Source organism: Neovison vison, chromosome 6 (assembly GCF_020171115.1).
Source record: "Neovison vison isolate M4711 chromosome 6, ASM_NN_V1, whole genome shotgun sequence".
Lineage (NCBI taxonomy): Eukaryota > Metazoa > Chordata > Mammalia > Carnivora > Mustelidae > Neogale > Neogale vison.
Window position 1 is genome coordinate 202,440,136 of NC_058096.1, and position 25,822 is coordinate 202,465,957.

The 25,822-nt window shown below is 58.1% G+C and overlaps 1 protein-coding gene across 1 annotated transcript; it reads left to right on the forward strand.

Moving 5' to 3' along the window:
* The first annotated feature begins 1,156 nt into the window (after nt 1–1,156).
* Nucleotides 1,157–25,452, forward strand: TKT (transketolase). The gene is made up of 14 exons (XM_044253385.1): nt 1,157–1,364; nt 10,570–10,687; nt 11,505–11,618; nt 12,333–12,430; nt 15,742–15,933; nt 17,876–17,994; nt 19,464–19,657; nt 20,406–20,570; nt 21,691–21,847; nt 21,991–22,121; nt 22,800–22,883; nt 22,989–23,082; nt 24,404–24,526; nt 25,171–25,452. Exons 1-14 carry the CDS (start codon nt 1,258–1,260, stop codon nt 25,344–25,346), a joined length of 1,872 nt encoding a protein of 623 aa, XP_044109320.1. The 5' UTR covers nt 1,157–1,257; the 3' UTR covers nt 25,347–25,452.
* The last annotated feature ends 370 nt before the right edge of the window (nt 25,453–25,822 follow it).

Sequence of the window (25,822 nt, forward strand, 5' to 3'; positions counted from 1 at the left end):
GGGGGACTCACATTCAGGCCATTGTCTCACATGACCCAGGGCTCTGAGTGTGGACTGTGCAAAGGCCACAGAGGGGGCAAAGGCAGGGCGTGTCCACTAGTACTCCCCTTGGGTCTCTCAGGGGCTTGGTATCAAGCAGTTCTGGGGTAGGCCCCCAGCCAGCCACCAATTTGAGGGGCCTGTCTTTATCTCCCTGCACAATCTCCTCCTGTGTAAGACATCCATCCCAAAAGGTATCGACTGCATGGGCGTGGTGTATGGAATAAACAGTCTCAGTGATGACAGTCCCCTCTCTACCTGCCACTATGGGGAGCCCCATTGCTCTGGGGGTCAGAGGGTCTGGTAACAGCAGAGGTGGGTGCACCTGTCCCTACAGATCTGGATCTAAACCCAGTAATCCCCGAAAAATTCAACAGTGTTATTAGGCCCTAATAATTTGGGAAAGGCCTACTACTTATAACTTCTCAGTTAAAGACAGACAGCTCGTAGTACCATTACTACTACTGTGATTCTCATTTTCATAATCCCCATCCCTCTTACAGGCCCCTAAAGCCCTGGCTTGCTCCCTCCTGGCTGGGACTTGTAGACGGAGCCATTCGGCTAAGGCAGAGTCCTGCATCCCCAGCTCTGTGACCTTGATGGACCCTGCAGTTCTCAGTTGGCTCATCTGTAAAATGTGTTACCAACGAGGCTTCCCCTCTCAGTTCCGCACGGGGTTGCGTGGAGGAGAAGGAGACAGAGCGTTCCCCCGTGAAGATGCGAGTCAGGCAAACTCTGAGCCCAACCTAGAACCTGAAGTTACTATTACTATTACTTGTGTGTAGTTAATTCCAGCAGGGCAGTTGGTTTTAAGGAGCCTGGCAGCACCCCCAGCTGCCCAGCAAATGCCGGGGGACGGGCAGGGCGAAGGGGAAGTCAGGCAGGTGGACAGACTCGGGCTGGGTCCCTGGGCGCCCAGGCCAGCCGCCGCCTGTGTTTCCCGGAATGCCGCTGGAAGGTTCTGGTCTGGGCAGCTCGGGCAGCCGGGGGGCGGGGCGGGGGCGGGGCAGGGCGGGACGCGGCAAGCCCGCTGCTGCACGGAGGCCTGGGGTGATGCCCTCGCCCCGCCCCCATGGGCGGGCCCGGGCAGTCTTAACGCGCCCCCGCGCGGTGCTAGGTCTCGGCCGCCGCCAGTCGCCGCCGGAGACCTCGCGCCGCTTGTGCGTCTCCGCGTCCTCACCCTCGTCCTCCCCATCCTCCTGCCAGCGCGGTCGCGCCATGGAGGGCTACCACAAGCCTGACCAGCAGAAGCTGCAGGCCCTGAAGGACACGGCCAACCGCCTGCGCATCAGCTCCATCCAGGCCACCACGGCGGCCGGCTCAGGGTGAGTGCCGGGCACGGGGACCGGGAGGGCGCCGTTCCGGAGGCCGCGGTCACCGCGGGCGCGCCGGCTCCGTGTCGCGCTGCACGGAGCCTCCTGGAGGGAGGCGGCCGGGGCGCGGTCAGGTGGCGGGGACGCGCGCCTCGCACGGCCCGGGCCGGAGACGCCTTCCGCTGCAGCGCGCGCTCTCGGCCGGGCTTCCGTCCTGGGGGCCGGGCCTGCCGCTCGCCGGGCGCCGGCTCCCCTGAGAGTCCGCGGCGCGGGGACCGGACTGGGGAGTCCGGTGCCGGGAGGCCCACTGTGACCGCGCTGTCGCCCAGAGCCCGGCCCTGCGCTCCACGCGCGCGGCCCTCTATGGGCGCCGCTACCAACGTTCCGCCTTGCGGGTGGGGAAACCGAGGCTGGGGGAACAGGTGCCCAGTGCGACACGCGGCGAGAGCTGCTGTTGAAATGCCGGCTGCCTGACACGAGGACGCCTGTTTTAATACCTCATTTTGCGGGGAGCCTGGGGCCCGGCCCTCTCCCCACCTCACACGACCACTCCCCTTCGCCGCTCACGTTCCTGCCACCCGTGGTTTGGGGTCCGAGTCTGGAGCAGGGGTCTGCCGAGATGCTAGGCTTGGAGAGTGGGGAAGAAGGCGGCCATGTGGGTGCGGAACCCCGGCACGCGGCCTGCAGGGGAGGTCAGAGATGGGACCTGCGGCCGGAGGCGGGAGGAGTGGGAGGGGAGACTTGCAAGGCTTAGAGAACCAAGGACCGAGCCAGCTGCCAGACTTACTTTCCCTGTGGCGGGTTCGGGAGGCCCATCCCCCAATAGCCTTTCCCGCCGGCCTTTCTGGCTCAGAAGCTTTAGAAAGGCTGCTGCTGATTCCAAGGAGCCTCCTCCGAAGGTAGCAGGGACCATGATAATAACAGGCCAGCGTGCAGCTGGAGGCGTTGGGGACAGTTGGGAGGGTCGGCCTGTGAGTTACTTCAGAGGCTGCTTCCCACTCTATAAAATGGGAACAGTAGTAGCTCCCATGCCCTGGAGGGTTTCAAGGATTCCGCAGTCACCTTTGGGCCCTGGCATGACTACTGGGAGGCTGCACTGGGCCAGGCTGATGAAGTGATTTTGAGGGTTCGCTAGGGGGTGATTTCCAGGAATCTTCTCCAGCCCCTCTGTGTGCTGAAAGCAATGACAGAATTCTAGCTTCTGGCCAGTGTCTTACAGGGTATGTTTGTCATTAATGAGTAAATCTGTTTGACTTTCAGGATGGGACTCACTCACCTTTAAGACCTCCAGTTCTCAGAAGGGATTAGACCTCTCCTGGCAGGTGTCTCTCAGCCCACCCCCATGCGGGCCTTGAATCCATTGTCTCCACTGGGTTTGGGTTGGACTTACCCGTTCTGTCTGGTGTTCCTTGCCGAGGCAGGGATTGGGCTTCCTTGCAGTGCCCCCTCCCCAGCCTGGCACACAGTAGGTCCACATAGCTGGTATTGTTTGCTGGGTACTACTAGGTCCCCTTCCCTTGACTGTTTCAGGGAGTCACTCACCCTGAAGGGTTTTATTGAGCCCTACTCTGTGCTGGGAGCTTGTCTAGCCAGGTTCTTGGGGATCCATCTGGAGAGATGGCAATTACCCGGTTAAGTCTGTTACATGTCTGAGCATCCTGCAGGCCTACACAGGACCTGCAGACAATTCAGGGTCACTGAGCACCCAAACAGGCATCCCTGGCGTGACACAGAGCATCCTTTATGGCTAGTACTGTTTCGTGCATTTTGAGAATAACTGTTAGAAGGAGATGCTTTTACGTTTCCTGACACTGGGGTGTTAGGCAAGTCGCCCAAGCTGGTCATTGGTGGCTGGCTGTTCCCTGTTGCCCAGCAAGGGGCTTGTCTTGATTGGAAGACTTCTGGGCCTGGCCAGTCAGCGCCAGGCTGGACAATGGAAGTTGGAAAGGGCAAGACAAGTGCAGTGATGGAGGGTATCAGTTGGATCAGCTTGAAAGCACTGGGAGAAATGAGATAACATTACAAGCATCAGGAGCTCCCAAGGGGAAGTTGGAAAGGGGACAGCCCAGTGCAGAAATGGCAGATGGCAGTCAGTCTGGGGACACTTGGAGAGAAATGACATCACGTCACATAGAGGCTCCCAAAGAAAGGGGTGTCAGGTAGGTCTCCTGGGACTTTGTTAGGTAGTTAAAAACCTACAGGCAAAAGATAATAGTTTGTGGTGGCTGAGAGTTACATCCAGGTTTACATTGTAATAATGCCTTTTGGAGGAACTTCTGAGCTCAGAAAGTGTCCACTTGCCAAAAGAACGAGCATGTCTAAGACTGATTCCTGTGTGTTTGTCAGTGTGTAAAGATGCAGGAGAGACTTAGAGAAAACTTCTTTTACAATAGGAAGTAGTGGTGCTACGCAACCGCTGTCACAAGAGGGGGGTTCAGGGGTGTATGCTGAGCTGTGTGTGTGCAGAGATGGCTAGGGAGGATTGGGGGGCAGGGCAGCATTTCTGTCCCTGGATGTTTGCCTTGAGGCCCTAGCCCCTCCCCACAGGGAGTGAGGCCCAGTCCTGAGGCTCAGGCCCGGTCTGGGCAATAGCCCCAGCCAAAGTGACCCTCTTGTCAGGACGCCCCTTTTCTGGGGAGCTGACGCCCTGGGGTCTTTCCATGGTCCCCTGCAGGGGCTGTGCTTACACATTTTGAGGTCCTGATTTCTTGGTAGCTTTCCCATTCCCGTGCCATCGCCGAACCCCTGTCTGTGGAGCTCCGCAGGCCCTGGGCAGCGAGGACACTGGCCTCTGTGTCGGAGGAGCAGAGGGACAAAGCCCTCACAGAGAGCCCTTTGTGGAGGCAGCACTGACAATGGCAGGACTGGCTCCCAGGGTCCTGTCCTTCCACGTGCTGAAGGAACCGTGGCAGGGCCCAGCTCATCCAGGTTTTACAAAAGTGAAATCTGGTGGCCTCCTCCGAAGGGGCCTGGCTGCTGAGGCTGAGGATGAAGATTTTGTAGTTCTCATCGATCAGGGCTCGGCTGTGGCGTTATCCAAACAGCACTAAGTGTTGTCTGTGGACCCCTTCAGAGTTAGGCCTGAACAGGGGTGGTGGCCGTGCCTTTAAGGAGTCCCTAGGGCTCTGACCCACAGTGTTGCGAGGGCTGCCTGGGGGTGTTGTGTCTGGCCAGACCTGGCTGGTGGGCATGGGGAGACAGGAACCTGACCCCAGCTTTGTTCTGAGCGGCTGTACCCTTATCTTGAAGGCCCTTCCCGTCTCAGGGCAGGTTCCCCATCTTTAAAGGAGAAGTTCACAGGTGATTTTCCAAGTGGATCTCCCTCAGGAGTGGGACTGGGGGAATGGAATGAGCAAGCCCTGGGGCCCTGCCACCTGCCGTTGTTGGCTTCACATCTTGGAGGGCCATGTGACTCTGGGGAGCCCATTCCTGCTCCCCAGCTCTGGCTTTCCAGGGATGCTTCAGCTGAGGGCTCGGAAAGGCTCCTTTGAGTCTCTGGCCCCATGAAGCCCTGTCAGGACCTCCTCCTCCTTTGGGGCTGCTTTCCACCCCAGCCTGGTGCTGACTGAGGCAAGAGGACAGCCCACTGAGATTGCCCCAGCAGCATTTCCCAACTCGGTGTGAAAACACGAGGCTGTCCTAGAGTGACTCAGTTCTTTGCCTAAGAGACCTCTGAACTCAGCAGGGTGGGTGCTGGACCGTGTTTCCTGAAACTCGGAACCGGGAACCTGCCTAGGGTCTGGCTGAGATGTTTTCGGGGTTTTGCATCAGCTCTGACTGCATCAAGGCCCCTGTCATTGCACTGGTCCTTGGACTTTGCTTCTTTAGGCAGGCCTGTGGTCACTAAGAGCCTGGTCCCACCAAATCCGGAACTTTCTTGTTGCCACAGACCACCGCTGACGGCCCTGGATGCTGAGGGCTGGCACCTGCCCAGAGGTGGGTCCTTAGGCAGTTCCTGTGCTCTTGTCCTAAACAATGAGGCAGAGTCTGCCCAGAGTTGGTGGGGGGAGGGGGCCGTGGGGCCAAGATGTTGGACTCCAGCAGCAGGTGGATCTGGCTGACTAGGGCGTGCGCTCTTTGGGCTTCGTGCTCAGAAGTTGCACTTAGAGCCTTAGTGAATCTCTGCGGGCTGCACAACAGGACTGGGGACTACGGACATCTGAGAACTTCCTCTACTGGGCTCCCCATCTTTTATCCTCCTTTGAAAAACAAATCTGCAACAGCTCCATTGAGGTATAATATGCAAATCGTAACATTTACGTGTACAGTTTAGTGGTTTTTAGTAAGTTTAGTACATTTTAAAATAAATTTTATTTATTTAGTTGAGAAAGAGCACGTGAGAGAACACAAGTGGTGGGCGGGGCAGAGGGAGTGGGAGAAGCAGGCTCTCTGCTCAGCAGGGACCCCGACTCCATCCCAGGACCTTGGGATCATGACCTGAGCTGAAGGCAGATGCTTAACTGACTGAGGGATCATGACCTGAGCTGAAGGCAGATGCTTAACTGACTGAGGGATCATGACCTGAGCTGAAGGCAGATGCTTAACTGACTTAACTGACTGCCCTGTAAATTTAGCAAAATAACAGTGATTTACAATAACTTTTAGTGAATTTGCCACATCCAATTTTTTAGGACTCTTCATCACTCCTGAAAGGTCCCTCATGCTCATTTGCATTCATCTCCAGCTCCCAGGCAACTGCTAATCTACTTTCTGCACATCTAATTCTTCCAGACATTTCACTTCATCCTCATACAGAATGGGATTTGGGGAGTCTGACTTTTTTTTTTTTTTTCTTTTTCACGTAGCACGTTTGGAAGGTCCTGCATATGGTAACATGTAGCGGTACTTAATTATTTTTGTTCCCGAATATTCCATCGTGGGGATGTACCTCATTTTGTGTGCTCATCAGTTTCTCTTAGCATTTTGCTCGTGTCCTTGCTCTTCTGATGGTAGAATTTGTGACCTTGGGCAAGTCACTTCCCTTCTGTGGTTCTTAGTGGTTCCATCTTCAAAATGAGGAAGAGGTTAGACTTCATCTATGATACGTTAGACACAAATACTGAACCATTGCCCTTTTTTCTGGCACTGTGCCAAGCTCTTTACACACACACCACCCCATTCGGCGAGATTCTGTTACTATCTCCAAGTTCACTGAGGTTCAGAGAGTTTACACCCCTAGGATCTCAGAGCCAAGGTACATCATTTATGCATTTGTGCACTTGGTGCCAGGTGCTGTGTTCAGGCCCGCGAGTACAACAGTGAAAAGGCTCAAAGTCCCTCCCTTTGTGGAGCTTGTGTTGCAGTAGGATAAGTGGGCAGTAAACAGGCATGTCACGTCAGGTGGTGGCAAGTGTAAGCGAGGGGAAGAAGAGGTATTTGTAGATAGTGTGGTCAGGGAGGGCTTCTCAGAGGAGGTGGCATAGGGGTAAACCCCAGAAAGAAACACTGTGAGGGTCTGGAAGGCAGTCTTTCCAGGCAGGAGCCAGCAAGGGCAGTTCCGGGAGCAGGAAGAGCAAGGACTGCTTCCAAGGGTCACTTCCATCCTGCATCCTGGGATTCCCTTCTGAGTAGTTTTGTTTACATACAGCTAGAAAAGAGTACAAATAATGCACATACGTTATAAATAATACACCTGGATGTGCCTACCACCCAGCTTGAGAACCAGGACATTGCAGTGCTTTAAAACTCCTGGGTGTCCCTCCTCCTCCCCCAGAAGGAGAGTCACCCCGAATTGTGCATTTTCATTCCGTTGTTTTTCCTTATCATTTTATAACATTTGTAAATCTCCATTAATCGGATGGTCTTCTCTGGTCTGCAGATCCCTCTGCAGTACGCTTTGCTCACGTGGTAGATTTGTGAGAGTAGGTGGGCGCTGTATCTGTGTGGTTCACTCATTGTCGCTGTCCTGCTGAGCTTTCTGTTATCCAAATGGGTGTGAGTAACCTATTGTGCCGACACACACGTGGGTGCCTCCAGGTGTGGCCGCTGCAGGCAATGCAAGGACAGCCCCTGTCCTTCCTGCAGTACACCTACCATGCGGTGTGGCTGGGCGGTAGGGAATGTGCACCTGCCGTGGCTGATTGGTTTCTTTGTAACTGTTTCTTTGTAACTGTTGAAAGATGACTCGGGTTTTCTATTTCTTCTTGAGTCAGTTTTGGGGAGTTATTTTTTTTTTCCTAGACCGTTTGCTGTTTTGAAATTTCTTTGCATCTCGTTGTTTGGGGTATCATTATCTATTAGGTCTCTCCTTCCTTTTCTAGTAACTGCCCTTCTTTTTCTGGATCCTGCCTTATCAGACGTTGACTAAAATTTATATTCTTTTTTTTAAGAGCTAACTCTTGGCTTTGATATACATATATATTTTTTTTTCTGTATTTGTTTCCTATTCCATGAGTTTATTTTTTATATTAACATATAATGTACTATTTGTTCTATTTATTATCTTTCTACTGCCTGAGCTCACAGCATTTTTATAAACTCTTCTCAGGTATAGGTTTTCAGCCCTTGTGGTTTTACCTTTCTTCATTGGGTACTAGGTATTCCTTCTTCACAATAGATTATTTCTCTTCGTACTTCTACACACTGAGGTTTGCCTGTAGTAGGTGCTTGGCCTCCCGGGTTTTTTCATTTGTCAGGAAGCCTTTTGACTCCTTGCGATGTGGGCCCAGCTGGAGTAAGGCAGGAGAGGAGTCACTTTATGGAGGCCAGAGGCCATATGGCTTGGTAATGGAGAGCATCCCTGCCAGAGTGGTGAGGGACCTTCCCTCTGCTTCTCCTGCAGGGAAGCTGGCAGACATGTGGGGTGTGTGCTAAAGGGAAGAGGGGGGAATACCTGGAAGAATAGGTAGGACTTTTGAGACACTTGGGCCTTGCTTGAAGCAATCAGTGCCCTCTTCGTGGACTGAACGAATTGGGACTGGAGATGCATTGTTCAGGCCAGTGCAGGTCTTGTACAAACTTGTAGCCCCCCTCCCCACATGCATCACAAAGAGTAGGATGCAAACCTTCCCCCCAAGCCCTCCCCCCTCACCTGTCTAGCTAGTTTACCTCCACACACCTCCGGCAGGATGGAGTTGGGGGGAGCCTCTACCCACAGAGGTCTCCTCCCCACCCCAGACAAGCTGGGGTTGCAGGGGAAGCTCAAGCCCTGAAGCCACAGGCTCCAGACTCTCTCAGGCCTGAAGTCCCTCTAGCAGGTTGAGCTTACAGGTAACCATCTCAGTCTTAGGCTCATTCCTTCCCCTCCCTCCTGCCCCGTGGTCCGCAGGACATCTCAGTCCCGGCCAGCAAAGGAGGAGTTGGAAGCACCAGGCAGTTGGGCATCTGGCCTTCCAGTGGATGGATGGTGGCGGCCGGTAGTGACCAGGCTTCAAACGTATTACCTTACTGGGCTGCCCTGCATCCTGCCCATGCCTACCTAGCATCCCTGTTTACAGATGAAAGAGCTGAGCCTCAGGGAGATGAAGCCCTTGCCCTGTGCATCTGCGCTCTGTGGGTGCTCAGACAGGCCAGCAGGAGGCCAGGATGCAGGCTTTGGAGGGGATAACCTTGTGGGCTTGCCGCTCATGGACCTGGCAGGGAAGGGTTACTCTTCAACTTCTGGTGTCTCTTCCTGGTTGATCTTCTCCCTCCCAGGAGGGGTAGCTCCTGCACCTGCCCTGCCTGCCTTCTCCCCTGAGCGAGTAGACCCGCTGTCCACCAGTGCCCTTCCCCAGCGTCTCCTCATGGGGTCTTCACTTCCAAAACAGGATCCTCGGAGACCAGGCTGCCCCGGGAGGCTGGGGAGGCAGGAGGTCAGCCTGGCTGGTGTTGACTAGGCTGTCCTCCAGCTAAGTGCAGCGCGGGGGATGAGGGGGAGAGGTCCCTGCCCTGTGGAGCAAGTTTTCCTATTTATGTCTCCTCACCTCCCTCTTTCAGGCCTAGTGTCTTTGCCCCATGACCCGGAGCTCATAAAGATGGCTAAGTATAAGCTGATGGTGTGCCGGGACCCCTGTACTAAACCAGCATGGACAGTTCTGGGTTTCTCTACTAATGTGTCTGCGCTGGGAGTGACTCACCCCCTAACCCAGTATGGGGAGCTGACCAGCAGGGGGGAGGGAGGCGCGCGTGAACCCCAGGTGCTGCATGTGCCCTTGGGTTTGGCATTGGGCATGTTTCCGTGTCGGACCTCCGAGCAGCTCCGAGGGCTGCACTGAGCTGCATGGAGCAGGCGACTGGGAGGCCCATGCCCTGCAGCTGATGTGTTCACAGAACTGTGGACCTGGGGGCCGTCAGGGGCCAGCTGAGAATTCCAGCATGGTCTGGCCCCGGGACTGGCGGACTTCGGAGGGTCCTGAGAGACCTCCACGATCCTCTGCTAAGGTCTGACCCTTGCACGTTCTGTTTTTCGTGCAAATTGGTATTTGCAAGGAACTGCATTTAGAACAAAAGGCTAATAAAAAGGGGGGTCATCCCCTGACCCCACCACTCCAGGGCTGGAAGGGCAGCTTCTTTTGTGAGCACCCCCTCCACCCTGATCATGGGCAGAAAGGGTTGTAATTTTTTCATGATCAGAGCCTTTGTGGAAGACAAGATAATATGTGTTGCCTTTTAAATTCCGCACAAAAGCTTGGCTACTAATGGCAATGCCAGCCTTTCCGATGCCAGTTGAAAAAGGGCCAAGTAGTCCAGTGATGCCTAGGAGAGTCTGAGGCCCATTTCCCGGCTGCCAGCCCCCTGTGCTGAGGCTGCTGGGAGCTTTGTGGTTCTTCCATGAGTCTTCCTCTCCTACCCCCTGCCCATGGCCTAAGACAACCAGCACCTCTTGGGGCTTGGGAAGGCAGGGTACCCCTCATGAGTGGGCAGCGTCCTGAGCAGGACCCCTGGCATGTAGCTCGTTGTCAGACAGAGTGGCACTACTCCTCGGCTGCTGTGTCCTGACAGCTGCCACTAGAAGCAGTGAGGTAAGATCCGGGCTCTACTCTTTAGCCTCAGCACTGCCTTGCACTGGGTCCGTTCCGGGCCCCAGGAGGGTGTGACCCCCTGCCACCCATAGTGGCGTCTTTAGGACTGCTTGCAGCCCTTTCAGGAACAGGAGCATGTGGTTTTCTGATTAGCCAGGCCTGTGGCTCCTTGGCATATGCACCCCCAGGTCCCCATACCTGGGCCTGGGGAGAGCCCTGTCGCTCCGAGGCTTGGAGCCATGATGCATGCGTCTTGTCTCTCCCCCGGCCCACAGCCACCCCACGTCATGCTGCAGTGCCGCGGAGATCATGGCTGTCCTCTTTTTCCACACCATGCGCTATAAGCCCCAGGACCCCCGGAACCCTCACAATGACCGCTTTGTGCTCTCCAAGGTAGGATCCCAGCCCCCCACCCTTCCCCTGGGCCAGGTGGCACACGGGCCCTGTGCTGGCAGCGAGGGGTCTCTGAGGGGACCCATCCCCTGGTGTCCACCGGCCCAGCCCACCCCTTGGTGCCTCACCCCGTGCCGACCCACAGCAACACTGAGGCTGAGTTAAGAAACAAACAGCTGAATTCATCGGGGACTGTGAAAATGATCTGCCGGCTGTTCTGCCCCTGTCTGCCCCTGTTTGGCGTGAACAGGAGTAACTCCAGTCCAGGCGTGGGGGTACAGCGTTGAAGCTGGGCGCTGCACGGCTCTCTGTGCAGGGCTGGTGCCCCCAGGCCCACGCCTGCTGGCTTGGGAGTGGCGGGGCCCCATGGCAGGCTTTGGGCTGAGGCGCCTGAGCCCACCCTCATGCATGACTATCACAGCCGCAGACCGTGCCACGGAGCCCTGAAATCCACCTGTACCCAGGCCTGGCCCTGTGGCCTCTGGGCTCCCAGGGCAGGCATGAGAGCTTAGAAGTCTGTCCAGGTCGGCTCCCATGCCAGAAAGCAGGGATTAGGGCGGCCGGCGGCCTGCTGGGGTTTTTGGCACGGGCAGGCGGCACAGCTGTGCTCCCCCTGCACCTGTCCCAGGACCCATTCGGCCTTGGCTGGGGGAGCCTCGGGCTGTGGAGGCGCCGAAGGCCTTCACTTGCCGCCTCCCCGAAAGGGCTGACAGGCTCGGCCAGGCTCTGCTCGCGGTGTGCGGGGTGGAGCAGCCCCCAAGTACTGGCGACCTGGCCCATGCCCCCCGGGCCGCTCATCTCTCCCGACCCCTGACAGGGCCACGCGGCTCCCATCCTGTATGCCGTCTGGGCGGAGGCCGGCTTCCTGCCTGAGGAGGAGCTGCTGAACCTGAGGAAGATCACCTCTGACTTGGACGGGCACCCCGTCCCGGTGAGCACCCCCCACCACAGCAGCCGGCCTCGGCGAGCACTTCCTGTTTCTCAAGGCGTGCGGGGAGGGGAGCGGGGTGCCACTGAGAAACGGAGGGTGTTGAAAGGGGGGGAAGAGGGCGTTGAGGTGAAGAAGGAAGGAAGTGGGTGTCTCCAGGGCACACTCTTCACCCCTGGCTTCAGGGCAAGGCCTTTTGAGGGCCCAACCTCCCTGCGCCCCCAGGGCCACACCGGCCTTGTCAACACAGCTTGGGAGAAGAGAAAAGAAGGTCATGGCGCGGTCAGTGAGGGGGTCGCAGCGGGGTGCTGGGGACACCCCAGGGAAGGGCCCCAGCTTTACTCTACCAGGTGCTGGCCCCTGTGAGTGTTTGGAGTTTATAGGCTACCGTGAAAACTCACCTCCCGTCTGGGCACCCACAAGGGCTAGGTGTTTCCTGAGTCTTGTCATGAATGGGTGTGAGGTGGGTGATGGGGGAGGCTGAGGTCGCCCAGCGGCCTGGCGGGCACGGCTGGCATGTGAACCGCACCCCTCATCGCCGTTGCTGGGGAGTGAGAGCTCACGCTCGGGTGCAGGCTGCCCGGGGCTGGGCCTTTCTGCACACCCAGCCTGTACCTGCCTCAGCGGGGCCCTGAGGCCAGGGACCTGGGAGGCTGGTTGTGGGGGGAGGGCAGTGTCCCCTCTCTGCTGTAACTGTGGCCCTCTCTCCTCTAACAGAAACAAGCTTTCACTGATGTGGCCACTGGCTCCCTGGGCCAGGGCCTCGGGGCCGCTTGTGGGATGGCCTACACGGGCAAATACTTCGACAAAGCCAGGTAAGACTTCCACTCCCCAACCCTCCCTTCAGTAGTTTTGGGAGGGGTCCTCGGCGGCCAGGCCTTAACTGTTGCCCCCAGGTACCTCCTCTCGGGCCCCACGGCCCCATGGTCTGACAAAGCGCCATAGGCCCAGGTTCAAACCACTCACCTTTATCTTGGGGAAGGAGGTTATGTGTTCTGCACAGTCCTGGGCATCCCTGAGCCCCACCTGCCAGCCAGAGACGAGACAGACGTTGGGGAGAAGGGCCTGCAGAGGGTAGGCAAGAAGCCTGGTTGGGGAGATTTGCCACTCCAGCCCAGGGCGGTTTGGAGGAGAACCCCCTCACGGCCGGTCTCAGTCTCAGGGCTTTGTGGTGAGGCCGGGTTTGGCCTGCAGACAGGGGTCTGTAGGGGTAAGAGGGGAGGAGAGTTGGCTACGGATTCAAGGAAAGCACGCGTCAGATTTGAACCCCGGGTGTGTATCTGCAGTGTAGTAAAGGTCCCCGGGCTGCTCCGAGGGGCCTGAGTAGGAGGATTCCTGGAGGAGGGGTTTCCCCAGTGCCCTCCAGTCCACCCCACTGGCAAGAGAAGGGCCGTAGCCAGGGCGGTCGTGAGGGCGTGGTGGTGACCATGGGCCCCTAGAAGAGAGGGACCGCAGTGAGCACCTACGGTGTGCGGGGGAAGGAGATCCCGAGACCACTCTCCAGGAGTGGAGCTAAGGCTGTGAAGCCTCCCAGACCCTTTTGGGGCCAAACTCCGCTCCACCAGGAGTGACTCACCGTGAAGTGAAGAAAGATGCACAGAATGGGATGTGTGTTTAAGAATATTTTATTTGGCACAGAACCAGAGATGTGAGTTAATTATTCCCTACAGATGCTTGAAGTAATTCCCTGTGAAGTGGTCATTTCCTGACCCTGACATAATGGAGCAAAAGCCAGTGGAGGGAGAAGTTTAGCTGCGTTCCCAGCAGCCAGGGTTGGTGAAGGCTCAGGCTCTTGGACCGTACCTGGCAGGGAGGAGGGGATAGGCTGTCGGGGGAATTAGCCTGCTCCCGGAGCTGGGGGCCTGCTAGACTAGATCTGGCCTCCTGTCATGTCGCTCCCATCCGCCCACCAGCGAGCGTGGGTCAAGTTGGCTTTCTTTACTTTGCCTCTGAAATAATTTTGTTTGAATTCTCGAGTGCCAACTCATGTGAAAAATCTAGAGATGCATTATAAGATAGTGAACATTTTCCTATCCTCAGCTACCTCCCGTGTGAATCTCGCTTAACGGGTCCTGTTTCCTCCGTGTTCTTGTGAGAGGAAACGTACGGATCGGTAACCTTCGTACGTGTACAGTTGTACATTCTGCTTTTCAGAAAAATAGAAAATTCTGAACATGGTGCACATTTTCTCCCTTAACTGTTGAGAGCTGGTTTTAAGGATTGCATAAGGTTCTTTCTGTTTTATGGCTATGCGGTAAGCCCTCGGGCAGTCGTGATAGGGTGGGATATTTTTTTTTTTTTAAAGATTTTATTTATTTATTTGACAGAGAGAAATCACAAGTAGATGGAGAGGCAGGCAGAGAGAGAAAGAAGCAGGCTTCCTGCTGAGCAGAGAGCCCGATGCGGGACTCGATCCCAGGACCCTGAGATCATGACCTGAGCCGAAGGCAGCGGCCTAACCCACTGAGCCACCCAGGCGCCCTAGGGTGGGATATTTGAGGTGCTTTTCAAACACGTCTGGGGCACGTTTTAGGGTCCCTTATCTTCAGGGCAGTTTGTGACCGTGGGCCTTTGGGGCCCCCCGTTCCAAATCCAGCAGGCCTCCGTGGGTCTCCTCGGGACCCTCGCACACCCTCCTGACCACAGCTTGTGGCAGTGCCCCGCCCTTGGCCCCCACAGCACCCCCCACGGGCCTTCCACAGCAGCAGGTGCAGGGCGGGGAAGGCAGCCGGCGTGCTTCCTTGGAATCTCTTCCCAGGTAAATCAGATTCCCTAGTCTCTCTGGCCTGGGCACCGTTGGGCTGCTCACTTTGGGAGCTGCTGTGGCAGGAGCACCACGGGCAGCATCTCCGGGCCCCCAGTGCAGCCTGCAGAGGGAGGGGAGAACAGCTGGGGGACAGGACACCGCTTCAGGGAGAAACGGAGAGGGCAGGGTAGGGGGAGGCTGGCCTGCTGGAGGTCACAGAAGGGAAAGCAGGAGGCACCAGAGGGAGGATGCAGGAGTCCTCCCTGACCTCGGGCCCACACAAGTGCTGAGTCATGCTGACAGTGTGGCCCTGCCCTCCCGCCTCTTCCCCAGCTCCTCCTGCTGTGGGCCGGGAAGCCTGGAGGCCCTGAAGCTGGGCTCATTCAGCTCCAGCCAGCTCCAGGCCCAGCGCTGCTCCAGCTGTGTGCCTTCCTGGATGGCCTGGAGTGGACCTCGAGGGCTGGGCGCTCAGACCGGTGTTTGAATCCCCGCTGGCCTCCTCCCCAGCTGTGTGACCCTTAGACAAGCCCCTTGACCTTTGAGCCTGTTGTCTTATCTGTGTGGTTTGAGAGTGACAACTGTCCTTAACCTCAAGGGCAGGGCTGCTCAACATGGAGAGCCCCTTGGGTGCCATACGCTGGCCTGGGGGTGATGGGGTCCAGAGCTGGCTCTGTTCACTGGGTAATGTGCCCCAAGTTCAGTGCTTTTTTACCAGGTCACACTGCCTTTGAAGCCATTGGGGTTGCCTTGTTGACCCAGGACAAGGCCCCCGGGGTGGAGACAGGGCTGGGCATGAATCTTAGGGTGAGAACCAGCCTTGGAATCTTGGGGAGGGCCCGTCCTATGAGGCACCGTCCCCATCCTGATCGTGGTCCTCGGGGAGGACCCTTCTCCCCTGTTCCTGTTCGTGATCCTTCTGCCTGACAGCTTACCCTGGGATGCTCCTGGCGGTGTGTCTTGGCCTCCCCAGCCCTCTCCTGGGATCGAGTCCCCAGGGCTCCCCAATACTCCGGGCCACCAGGTGTCACAAGAGCCTCCTCGGGCTCCTGCACAGGTGGAGAGAAGCAGTCCCTCCCCACGCAGGTGCTTCAAGCCCTGTCCCCCCAGTGAGAATAGTAACACTGCCCCCCCCACCCCGCTGCCAAGTCTTGTTCATTCTACTTGTGCCCTAATCCCCCCTGTTCTCTGGATCTTGGGTAGCAGAGCCCTGCCTGTGGACGCAGGGTGGGCAGCTGGGACGGGACTGACCGCACTGTTACATGTCCCACGCGGCTGTTGCTCCCTTCCCCGGGGGACAGGCTCTCCGGGAGGGAAGGGCTGGGAGCACGGTGCCTGCCCCGGATGAGAGGGGCTAACCTCTGACCCACCACCTCTGCACAGCTACCGCGTCTACTGCTTGCTGGGCGACGGGGAGCTGTCCGAGGGCTCCGTGTGGGAGGCCATGGCCTTCGCCAGCATCTACAAGCTGGACAACCTGATTGCCATTCTTGACATCAACCGCCTGGGCCAGAGCGACCCCACCCCCCTGCAGCACCAGGTGGACGTCTACCAGAAGCGATGCGAGGCCTTCGGGTGAGTACGGGGCTGTGGCCTACGTGGCCTCACCACCCCGGAGCCGTCTGAGCTGGGAGCTTTTCAGGTTCCAAGGGCTGAGTCAGCCAGAGGCCAGGCCCCCTTGAAAGGAGGTGTCTGTTCTTCCACGTCTGGCTCACAGTTTCCGTCCGACTTAGAGTGGCAACCCAGGCCACCGGCCTGGAGCTGTGGCCTGAGGCCCAGTGTGGGAGAGTCCCTTTATTGGTGATGCTGGGAGGTGGGATACTGCTCAGAGCACTCACGTCTCACGACGGCACACGTCCTCGCTCAGTCCTTGGCTGGAGTGGGACGAGGGGCCCAGCGTGGGACTGAGGGATGTGGCTCTTGAGGGCTTGGAGCATCCGTCCGGGGGCCGTGTCCTAAGCCAGCCCGAGGGGGCAGAATAGGGCCCGTCTCTGAGTAAAGCAGGCCGAGGGGTGTGCATGGTTGAGAATTGGGAGTCTGGTGTTGCAGAGCAGGGAGGTCGTCGGGGTGGGTGTTAGCTGGAGCAGCCCTCCCCTCAGTGACCCTCTCCTGCCCCGGGTAAAAGCCAAGCTGCAGTCGGGGCTCCAGGGGACCCGTGCCCCCATGCTTAGCCTCCGCAGAGGCGTCTGGAAGACCCTGGGCCCAGGCCTCCAGGGCTGCCCTTTGTAGAGGAGTCTGCACAGGGAAGGTCAAGGCTGGGCTGCTGTCCCTGGTTAAGGAATACCCAGGGTTTATTATCTCTGATGACTGACCTAATAAAGTGAGGAGAGGAAATACTCTCTCCGACTGAGGAGGAAACGGGCCACCAGGTGTCACAAGAGCCTCCTCGGGCCACACAGCCTGGGGACTTGGGGCAGAACCCAGCTCTGGAACCCATGTCCTGAAGTCCTGGCTACATCACCAACTTGCCTTGTGACCTGGGGCAGGTTATTGCGTCCTCAGTGTCCGTCTCCGTTTACATGTCTGTGAAATGGGGGCAACCACAGCGCCCAGCCCCAGAGCTGCGGCTTCAGGGGGGTTATGTGCGTGGTGCCCACCCGGGGCCTGCACAGAGCCAGCACTCAGGACACGCCAGCCGCTGCCTTATTACTCTTAACGTGTCCGAGTCCCAGAAGGGACAGTGGTAAAGGGAAAGGTTGCCCAGCCCCGGCTCCTTCCCTCACATGTTTGGCATCCTGGCTGGTTTTTCTTTTTGAAGATTTTATTTATTTGTTTGAGAGAGAGAACATGAGCAGGGGGAGGGGCAGAGGGGGAAGCAGGGAGCCCGATGCGGGGCTCGATCCCGGGACCCGGATCATAACCTTAGCCGAAGGCAGAGGCTTCACAAACTGAGCCGGCCAGGTGCCCCTGACCCATTTGATAAATGTTTCCAGCACTTCACATCCAGCATCTGTGTAATAACCAACTGTGTTCCCTAAAGAAAAGTTGAGCCAAAATGTTCTTGAAGAATCTAACAGCAGACAGATTCCAGAGCCAGGGCGGTGTCCCCAATGCAGCTTTCAGGAAACTAGTAGATTTCAGGAAACAGGTCAGTAGTGAAAGAGAAAATAAATGAACCAAGCTTTGAATTACTTAGGAAAGAGAAAGAAAATCTGTTCCAGGCAAACAGGATATAAAATAATGTGAAAAGGGTAAAGAAAAGAAAATAAAATCAAAAGTGGAAAAGTCTTTTTAGGGTTTTTTGGGGTAGTTTTTTTTTTTAATCATTTACTCAAGAGAGAGAACATGGTGGGGAGGGGCAGAGGGAGAAGCAGACTCCCTGCTGAGCAGAGAGCCCGATGTGGGGCTCGATCCCAGGACTCCAGGATCACGACTTGAGCTAAAGACAGACACTTACCCAACTGAGCCACCCAGGCGCCCCTTCAGTGTTTCTCAGACCTCAGCCACGTGGCAGAGCGAGGGCTGCCCTTCCCAGGGGCCCAGCACCCGCCGCTCACTCTTGGCTGTCTGTCCACAGCTGGCACACCGTCATTGTGGATGGACACAGCGTGGAGGAGCTGTGCAAGGCCTTTGGCCAGGCCAAGCACCAGCCCACGGCCATCATTGCCAAGACCTTCAAAGGCCGGGGGATCCCAGGTACGTCCACACCCTCTTCCGCCCCACCCCTACCACTGTACCCTGTGGCCAACCGAGGTGGTGGTGGGGTTTCCACCAGTGTGGGGCACATCACTGAAATCCCGTGTCTGGGGAAGTGCTAGTCCTTTGATGCCTTACACCAGGTGCACGGGGCTGGGTAGGGGCGGGTAGGGGCAGGTACAGGACGCCGTGCCCCATGAGGTAAGTCAGCCGTCCACGTGGTTGAGCCTGAATTGGAGCCCAGGTTGTGCGGGAGGAGAGGAGGGCCTTTGGGAGGACCTGCTGGTAAGGAGAAGGGACGGTGGTGTGACACAGCCCCCCACACCCTCCCTGGGTGTCCTCTTCACCACTTCCTTGGCCGCTCTAGCTATCTGCCCTGAGCAGAAGGGCTGACGCCGAGTTGGGAGAACCCGGGAAATCTGGTTCCTCCCCCAGGAGTTAAGTGGGGTCTCCTGCGTTTAGGGGTGAAGTGCTTCCAGGGTCCTGTATGGGCAGTGCCTAGAAGGTTCTAGAAGGTGGTTCCTGGCTGGCCCAGAAAGCAGTGCAAGTGTAAGCAGCTCCCCAGCACGCAGGCCCCTTGGATTCCGAACCCCTCGGGATAAGGCAGCCCTCGCCCCTGTTAGACATGGGAAGGCGGGACTGAAGGGGTCGGCACTTGCCCAGGTCCATGGGGCCTAACTGCAGACCCCGGGCCAGCTTCTGCACCCCATGCCCCTCACCCCATGCCCCACTGGCCCATGTGGCAAATGAGGACAAGCACTGTCCTGTGGAGAAGGGACAGGGCTCTGGGGCCTTCGGGGAGGGGGTGGACCTCGAGGAGAGGACTCGGGGGTATCGTCGTACCCTGGAGCTGCCGCCCGGCACGGATGCCTTGGTGTTACCGCCAGGTGGGATCTGGAAATCTCAAAGCTTCTGGGGGCTCTTGGGGGCCTCATCGGGGGGGCTGGGTGCTGAGTGGGAGAGTCCGTCCTTGGCTCTGGCTGGGCTGAGGTGACCTCAGAGGAGGGGGCTCTTCAGCCTCGCTGGTCCCCACACAGCAAGGCAGCATGGTGCAGGACGCTCCTGGGTGCCCTTCTGCACCCCCATGCGCTGGGGGACACCCGGCTAGAGCTCACCTGGCTCTGGGTCTCGGCTTCCGTTCTCCTGGCCAGGCTCGCTCCTGACTGCCCCGTTCAACAGACTGAACGGTATTTCTGCAGCGGGGGCCTCCTTGCAGTGCGGGAGGTGGTGTGGAGACCCCCGCACTTGGCTGTGAGCCAGCTCCAGGAGACCTGGCCGCTGGTCCGTGGGGGCTGGGCATGCGGACTCCTGTTCACCCAACCCTGGTCCCCCAACACGGGGCTGTGCTTCACAGTGTTGCGGCCCTGTCTGCGGCCCCTGGCCTGCCCTCTGCTGTTGGAGGGTCAGCTTCCTGGTCCTCGGGAGCTCTGGTCTTACCGATCCCCTGCCCTGTTGTGTCGTACCCACAGGGATAGAGGACAAGGACGCTTGGCATGGGAAGCCCCTCCCCAAAAACATGGCTGATCAGATTGTCCAGGAAATTTACAACCAGATCCAGAGCAAAAAGAAGATCCTCGTGAACCCCCCTCAAGAGGACGCCCCGTCAGTGAGCATCGCCAACATCCGCATGCCCAGCCCACCCAGCTACAAAGTTGGGGACAAGGTACGGAGTTGGGCCCTGCTTTTCTGGTGTAGCTGGGGTGGCCGTGATTCTCAGGTTCCCCAAGGCTGGGACCAGGATGTGTCTTCCCTGGGGGGCTGGGAAAGGGAGAGAGGAGAGATTAGTTCAGGGCGAGGAGGAATCCTAGGTGTTGATCCTGCCATCTCCTCCGTGAGAACAGCCAACTGTGTGACCGTTTTCCTACAGAGGCTCAGAGAGGGCAAGAGGGTGGCCCACAGTCACACAGCAAGCTCCCAGCGGCGCTGAGATCAAAGCCCCTGGCACCTGAGTCCCCTTATCTCTGGGTCTTCAGCCCGAGTCCCTAGGTCCAAGCTCAGGACACTGCTGTGTCCAGCCTAGCAGAGCCGAGGCAGGCCTGTCCTGCTCCAGGGCACTCCCCGATGTGATCCCACAGCAGGCTTGCCCTGGTCCTGTGTCTGTTCCTGTGCAGGGTGGGGTCCGTTCACAGACCTCTGTCACAGGGGTGGTAGACCATCCCCAGCTCTGATGCCTCACAGCTGGGCTGGGAATAAGGGCCCGTAGGGACTTTGGAGACAGTCAGTGTACAAGTTCCCACTGGCAGACTTGCAGAAGATAAATTTCCACCGGACTGTGTGGTGTTAGACTTCCCTTTTCTACCCTCATTTTTATCCTCTTCCTCCCCAAATGCTGTGACCTCCGGAGGCTGAACCAGGCTTCCAGCCACATGCCTACCCCAGTGCTCAGGGCCCGCACACTCTTCTCCCCACAGATAGCCACCCGCAAGGCCTACGGACAGGCCCTGGCCAAGCTGGGCTGTGCCCACAACCGCATCATCGCCCTGGATGGGGACACCAAGAATTCCACCTTCTCAGATCTCTTCAGAAAGGAGCACCCAGACCGCTTCATTGAGTGCTACATTGCGGAGCAGAACATGGTGGGTGCCGGGGATGGGCAGGTGGGCCCCAGGCCAGCCACAGCCTGGGGTTGAGGTCTGCTGGGTATGGAGCAAGGCTGAAGTCCTCCTGCTCCCCTGGGCAGCTATGTTGGCCATGCCAGGCGCCTGCTGGAGGCCAGTCCAGGGACACCCCAGGAACAGCTGGGACCCGGCCCTGACCTCAAGCAACTGCAGTGGCGAGGGAGAGGAATGTGCGTGTGCTGCTCCAGTGCACACGTACCGGCTGAGTGGACGGACAGCAGAGCTAGGTGGGCTGCAGGCGCACACCGAAAATGCTGTCTGTAGGCCACGTGTGGTGCTCGCTGGGCTGTCTCGGGGTAAAGGGCCTTCCAGGTGGTAGGGCAGCCATAGTCACAAGGCTGGAATGTGCTGGGTCCAGCAGCCGTGGTCCTCTCCCCCGAGGACACCAGCCTGGCCTGCAGGCCTGTAGCACCTAGAGCTTCCTTGCTCAGAAGGCCACCAGGCTCTACCATATGCAGAGTTCTTTCTCCACTTGAACTTGTCTCTCTGAGGCTTCTCGTCTTGGCAGCTGGAGGGTCTGGTCTCAACTGGCACAGTGTGTGGGCTGGGGAGGTCACGTCCGTGGCAGTTTCCAGAGCTGTGGAGGTGGCAGCCGACTGGGAGCCGCTGCCTGCCCTCCACGCTTCCAGGCCGGGATTTGGGTCTGGAGCCGCCGCGGGCCTAGAAGTGCGTAGGGAGGACTGGTCTCCGCAGAGGGCCGGGGGTTGGCAAGGATGCTGGGGACGGGGTTCGCAGAAGCCTGGGAAGGAGGGACCATCCATGTCCAAGCTTCCTGGCCTACTCTGTGGAAGGGCCTTCCTCATTTGCTAGGGGGAAAAAAAAAAAACAGTCCCCAGGAACAGAACTTTAAAGAGAATTTCTGAAGTGGTCATTTCAAGTCCGAGGAGTTTGCGGACAGACAGACTGAGGAAGCCCTGGGTCCCCTGGAATCTCCCGCCTGGGAAGAGGAGAATTGAGGAGAATTCGGTCACAAGGATGACCGATGCCCCCAGCCCCTGGAGAGGGGCGTGAGACTCTGGGCTCCTCGGCCACCCTCTCCCTTCTCGTCGGGGCTGACGCCGCCGCCGTTGCCCCGCAGGTCAGCGTCGCCGTGGGCTGTGCCACCCGCAACAGGACGGTGCCCTTCTGCAGCGCCTTTGGGGCCTTCTTCACACGGGCCTTTGATCAGATCCGCATGGCGGCCATCTCGGAGAGCAACATCAACTTCTGTGGCTCCCACTGCGGCGTGTCCATCGGTGAGTCGAGCGGGGCCAGGAGGCTTGCCGCTGCCACCTCCCTGGACGTCAGGACCAGGAGGTGTGGCGGCGGCCGGTGGGGTGCGGGGTAGGATTCCATTCCGTGGCTGGGGGATTCATTCGTGTCCTCCCCCACACCCCAGGGGAAGACGGACCCTCTCAGATGGCTCTGGAAGATCTGGCCATGTTTCGGTCCATCCCCACCGCAACGGTCTTCTACCCCAGTGATGCGGTGTCTACAGAGAAGGCGGTGGAACTAGCAGCCAACACCAAGGTGGGGCACGTGGCCGTTGGTGGCGTGGGGGCGGGGGTCAGCAGGCCGGCACAGCGCTGGCTGTTCAGGCCCCCCCAGCCCCCGGGGGACTGTCTCCTGATTTTGCCGCCGCCGCCTGGGGCTTGTAGAGGTTAGACCAGGAAACACAGGATACACACCACCCTTTCTGCCCCGTGGCAGACAGTGCTGACCGATCACTGTGCTCTGTGTCCATGAGAATCCCAGCATCCCAGGTCTCTCTGGCTGTTGATGCCTGTCTCTGCCCCGAGCCGGGTTCTCCAGGACAGAAAGAGTGAGCTGAGTGACACGGTCCTGACCGAGGGCCACGGTGCCGTAGACCAGAGTCCCCTGTGGGTACCCCTTGCTCTGCCAGACGCACCTGCAGGGAACAGCCCCACTTAGAGACTAGCCGACTGGAAAGGGAAGCCGTTTTCTCTGTGGGGCTTGGGGCTGCATAGCCACGGGGCTGCTCTACTCGGGGAGTGTCTGGAGAGGTGCACGTTCCAGAGGACAAGACTCTCCCTTTCCCTGCTGGAGGGGTGGGTGGGAGCCAGCATGGGGACAGCGGGGTGGAAGTGGGCAGGTGAGAAGCGGTGGCCTTTCTAGAAAGAATCTTCCCTCCAAGGCTGCCCGTGCATCCCACGTTCCGTCATTCTTTGTCCTTGTGTTTTGTTCTAGGGCATCTGTTTCATCCGGACCAGCCGCCCTGAAAACACCATTATCTATAACAACAACGAGGACTTCCAAATCCAACAAGCCAAGGTCAGTGCCACTCACGGCCCGGTGAGACCCCAAAGCAAGCCCAGAGCCAGGGTCCGCCCCTGGCCCCTGGTCCCTGAGCCTCACTGGCCCCGTTGTCCTCCCCAGGTGGTCCTGAAGAGCAAGGACGACCAGGTGACTGTGATTGGGGCCGGAGTGACCCTGCACGAGGCCTTGGCTGCTGCTGACCTGCTGAAGAAAGGTGAGGAGGGCCCCCTCCGGTCTTAGATCAGGCACCAGTGGCGTCCACAGTCTTGGGGGTGAGAAGGGATTTCATCTGATTCAATGGTGGTAGTGACAAAAGCCACCATTTATCAACACAGGGCTTGAACTCACGACTCTGAGATCAAGAGTTGGACACTTAACCGACTGAGCCCCTCAGGCACCCCATAGAAGCCCCACTTTGAGCACTTAGGACTGTGTGGCCCGCAGGATGCTGAGTTCCGGGACCACAGTGTCTGGAGGCCCTGCCCCTACCCCGTGGCCCTGGAGCTGAGGTGCCCCAGCTCAGTGGTCCAATAACTAGGCCCGAATCGCCACTTAGTGGGGTACTACACCTGACTTAATCCACATCGCCATGCCTTAGTATCCCCATCCGTAAAGTGGAGATACCATCACCTTTCTGGTGGGGCTGTCCTGAGGATTTAATCCTTGTGACCTAGAGTTATCATCACTGTTATTATCACCAGGGCAGGCTCGTAGATGTTAGCTTCTGACACAGTAGGAAAGGTAGGAGCCCCATGGAATCACAACAGAGGCCATGGTGTGGCCGTGTGGAGAGGATGGAGAAGACAGAAGGCGTGTCCTCAGGAAAATGACCTCAGATATGAGAAGGAAGTGATAAGCAGAGGCCCGGGCAGAGGGAACAGTGTGTCCAGAGCTCCAGTGAGCTGGAGGGAAGCCAGGGGAGGCCCAGCCCCGTCAGAGATGGCGATCCCCGGGGGAGGGCTTCAAGAGGCATGGCAGAGTTTGGCTTGTCCTACTGAGGCCGTTCTGTGGGGTCCTCGCCTGGCCTGGCCCCTGTGCCTGCAGGTCCCCCTCCCCTCCCCCGGTGAGCCCTGGCCCTGTCTCACAGCAGACGCTGGGAACTGTCCTCTGGCTTCCCCTGTATCTTCAAAGGCGTCTGGGAAGATGAGGCAAAGCTGTGTGGGCCCCTGCCGGCCCCACAGTGTTCTTTGATGGTCCAAAGGCTTCCATTCTCTGGCTCAGGATTTCAGAGGAGACAGACGGACGTTTCTCTTCCTGGAGACCAGATGCTCTGAATTCAGGGTGCAGGATGCCAGAGGACGTGGGCATCATAGATAAGCAGAGGGAGGGGGCAAGCCACTGGGTGTTGGCAGGCACTACCCAGATGATGGGAGAAGAGGAACAGCCAGTCTCCCAATGATAGGGATAGGCCCAGGCTTTTAACTGTGGGACAACTCTTAGGACACCCCCCCCCCCGACCTCACCCATGCAAGGACACACCCACAGCACCCAGCGCCTTGCCCTCAGCCTTGCCCCTGTGTTCTCTCCCTTCACAGAGAAGATCAACATTCGCGTCTTAGACCCCTTCACCATCAAGCCTCTGGACAGGAATCTCATTCTTGAAAGCGCACGTGCTACCAAGGGCAGGATCCTCACTGTGGAGGACCATTATTACGAAGGTAACAGCCCTGGGCTGGAGGGCCGGGGGTAGGCAGATCAGGGAAGGGCTGGACGCCTCTCCTTCATCCTGTGGAAGCCCAGAGCCATCCCTTGGAGCAGCTGGGACTCGGCCTCCTCTTGGCCCCAGGCTTGGCCAAGGACCCAGCAAACTTGGCTGCTGATGTGGCTTCTTTGAGCCGCTGTTGCTCAAGGAGCCCAGGAGGATTTTGACCTTGAGGCTAAGAGGAGAAAAGGTGGCTTGTGTCCCTGACCCAGTTGTGCAGAATTTCTGTCTTCTATGGGTCTTTTGCAAAGCAGCCCCCCACAAGCACACACCAGCCCTCCTCCAGGGCAGGCTCCAGGGCAGGAGAAGTGGGCTTAGACTCTGATGTCAGGTACAAATGCTCACTCAGCTAGGACAGCTGCCCACTGACATGGTGTTAAAAATGATTCAGAGGCCACCTTGGGCTTAGGAAAACACAGAAGGATCATGATTGATTGATGATGTCTGCTCTGGCTCCAGGCATGGGAGAGGGCGGTGTCTGTGCTATCTTGTCATCCCTGGGACAAGGGAAGAAAACTGGGGTTGGCGGGGGCCCAGGAGGACGCACCCGCTGCTCAGCCTGAGGCCACATCCCCTGACTGCTCTCCTTTCCTCTTGCAGGCGGCCTAGGTGAGGCCGTGTGCTCTGCCTTGGTGGGCGAGCCTGGCATCACCGTCACCCGCCTGGCCGTGGGCGAGGTGCCAAGAAGCGGGAAGCCGGCGGAGCTGCTGAAGATGTTTGGCATTGACAGGGACGCCATCACACAGGCTGTGAGGGACCTTGTCGCCAAGGCCTAGGGAGACGAGGGGGTCGAGATTAGAGGCTCTACACATTCCTGAAATTGTGGCAAAGGTGCTCAGAGATCTATGGAGAGGAGTGATAAAATATATGTTTTGAGACAAATGACCTGGCCCGGTCATGTTTATTTGACGAGAACCGAGCTGCTGCTGGTAGGGGCAGTGGTGAGACGCCAGAGTCTCATGCGGTCCCCTCCCCCGGGCCTCCCCCCGGCCCCCCACTGGCCCACAGCCACCAGAGAAGCGCTGCCACGTGACCGCAGCCTGCCTCCCGGCGCAGAGGCTGAAGCCCGCTCTGGCCTCCAGGCCGCACAGTCTAGTGAGCAGAGGTTCCCCGCCTCCCCGGGCAGGGAAGGGCATTAGCATACAGGCCCAGCTCCTCCCCACATGGCCGCCACACCAGTAACCTCAGAGAAGCATAGAGAAACAGCAGTGCCCATCCTGGGGAAGGGGGCCCTCAGGTTGGCGTCAGAGCA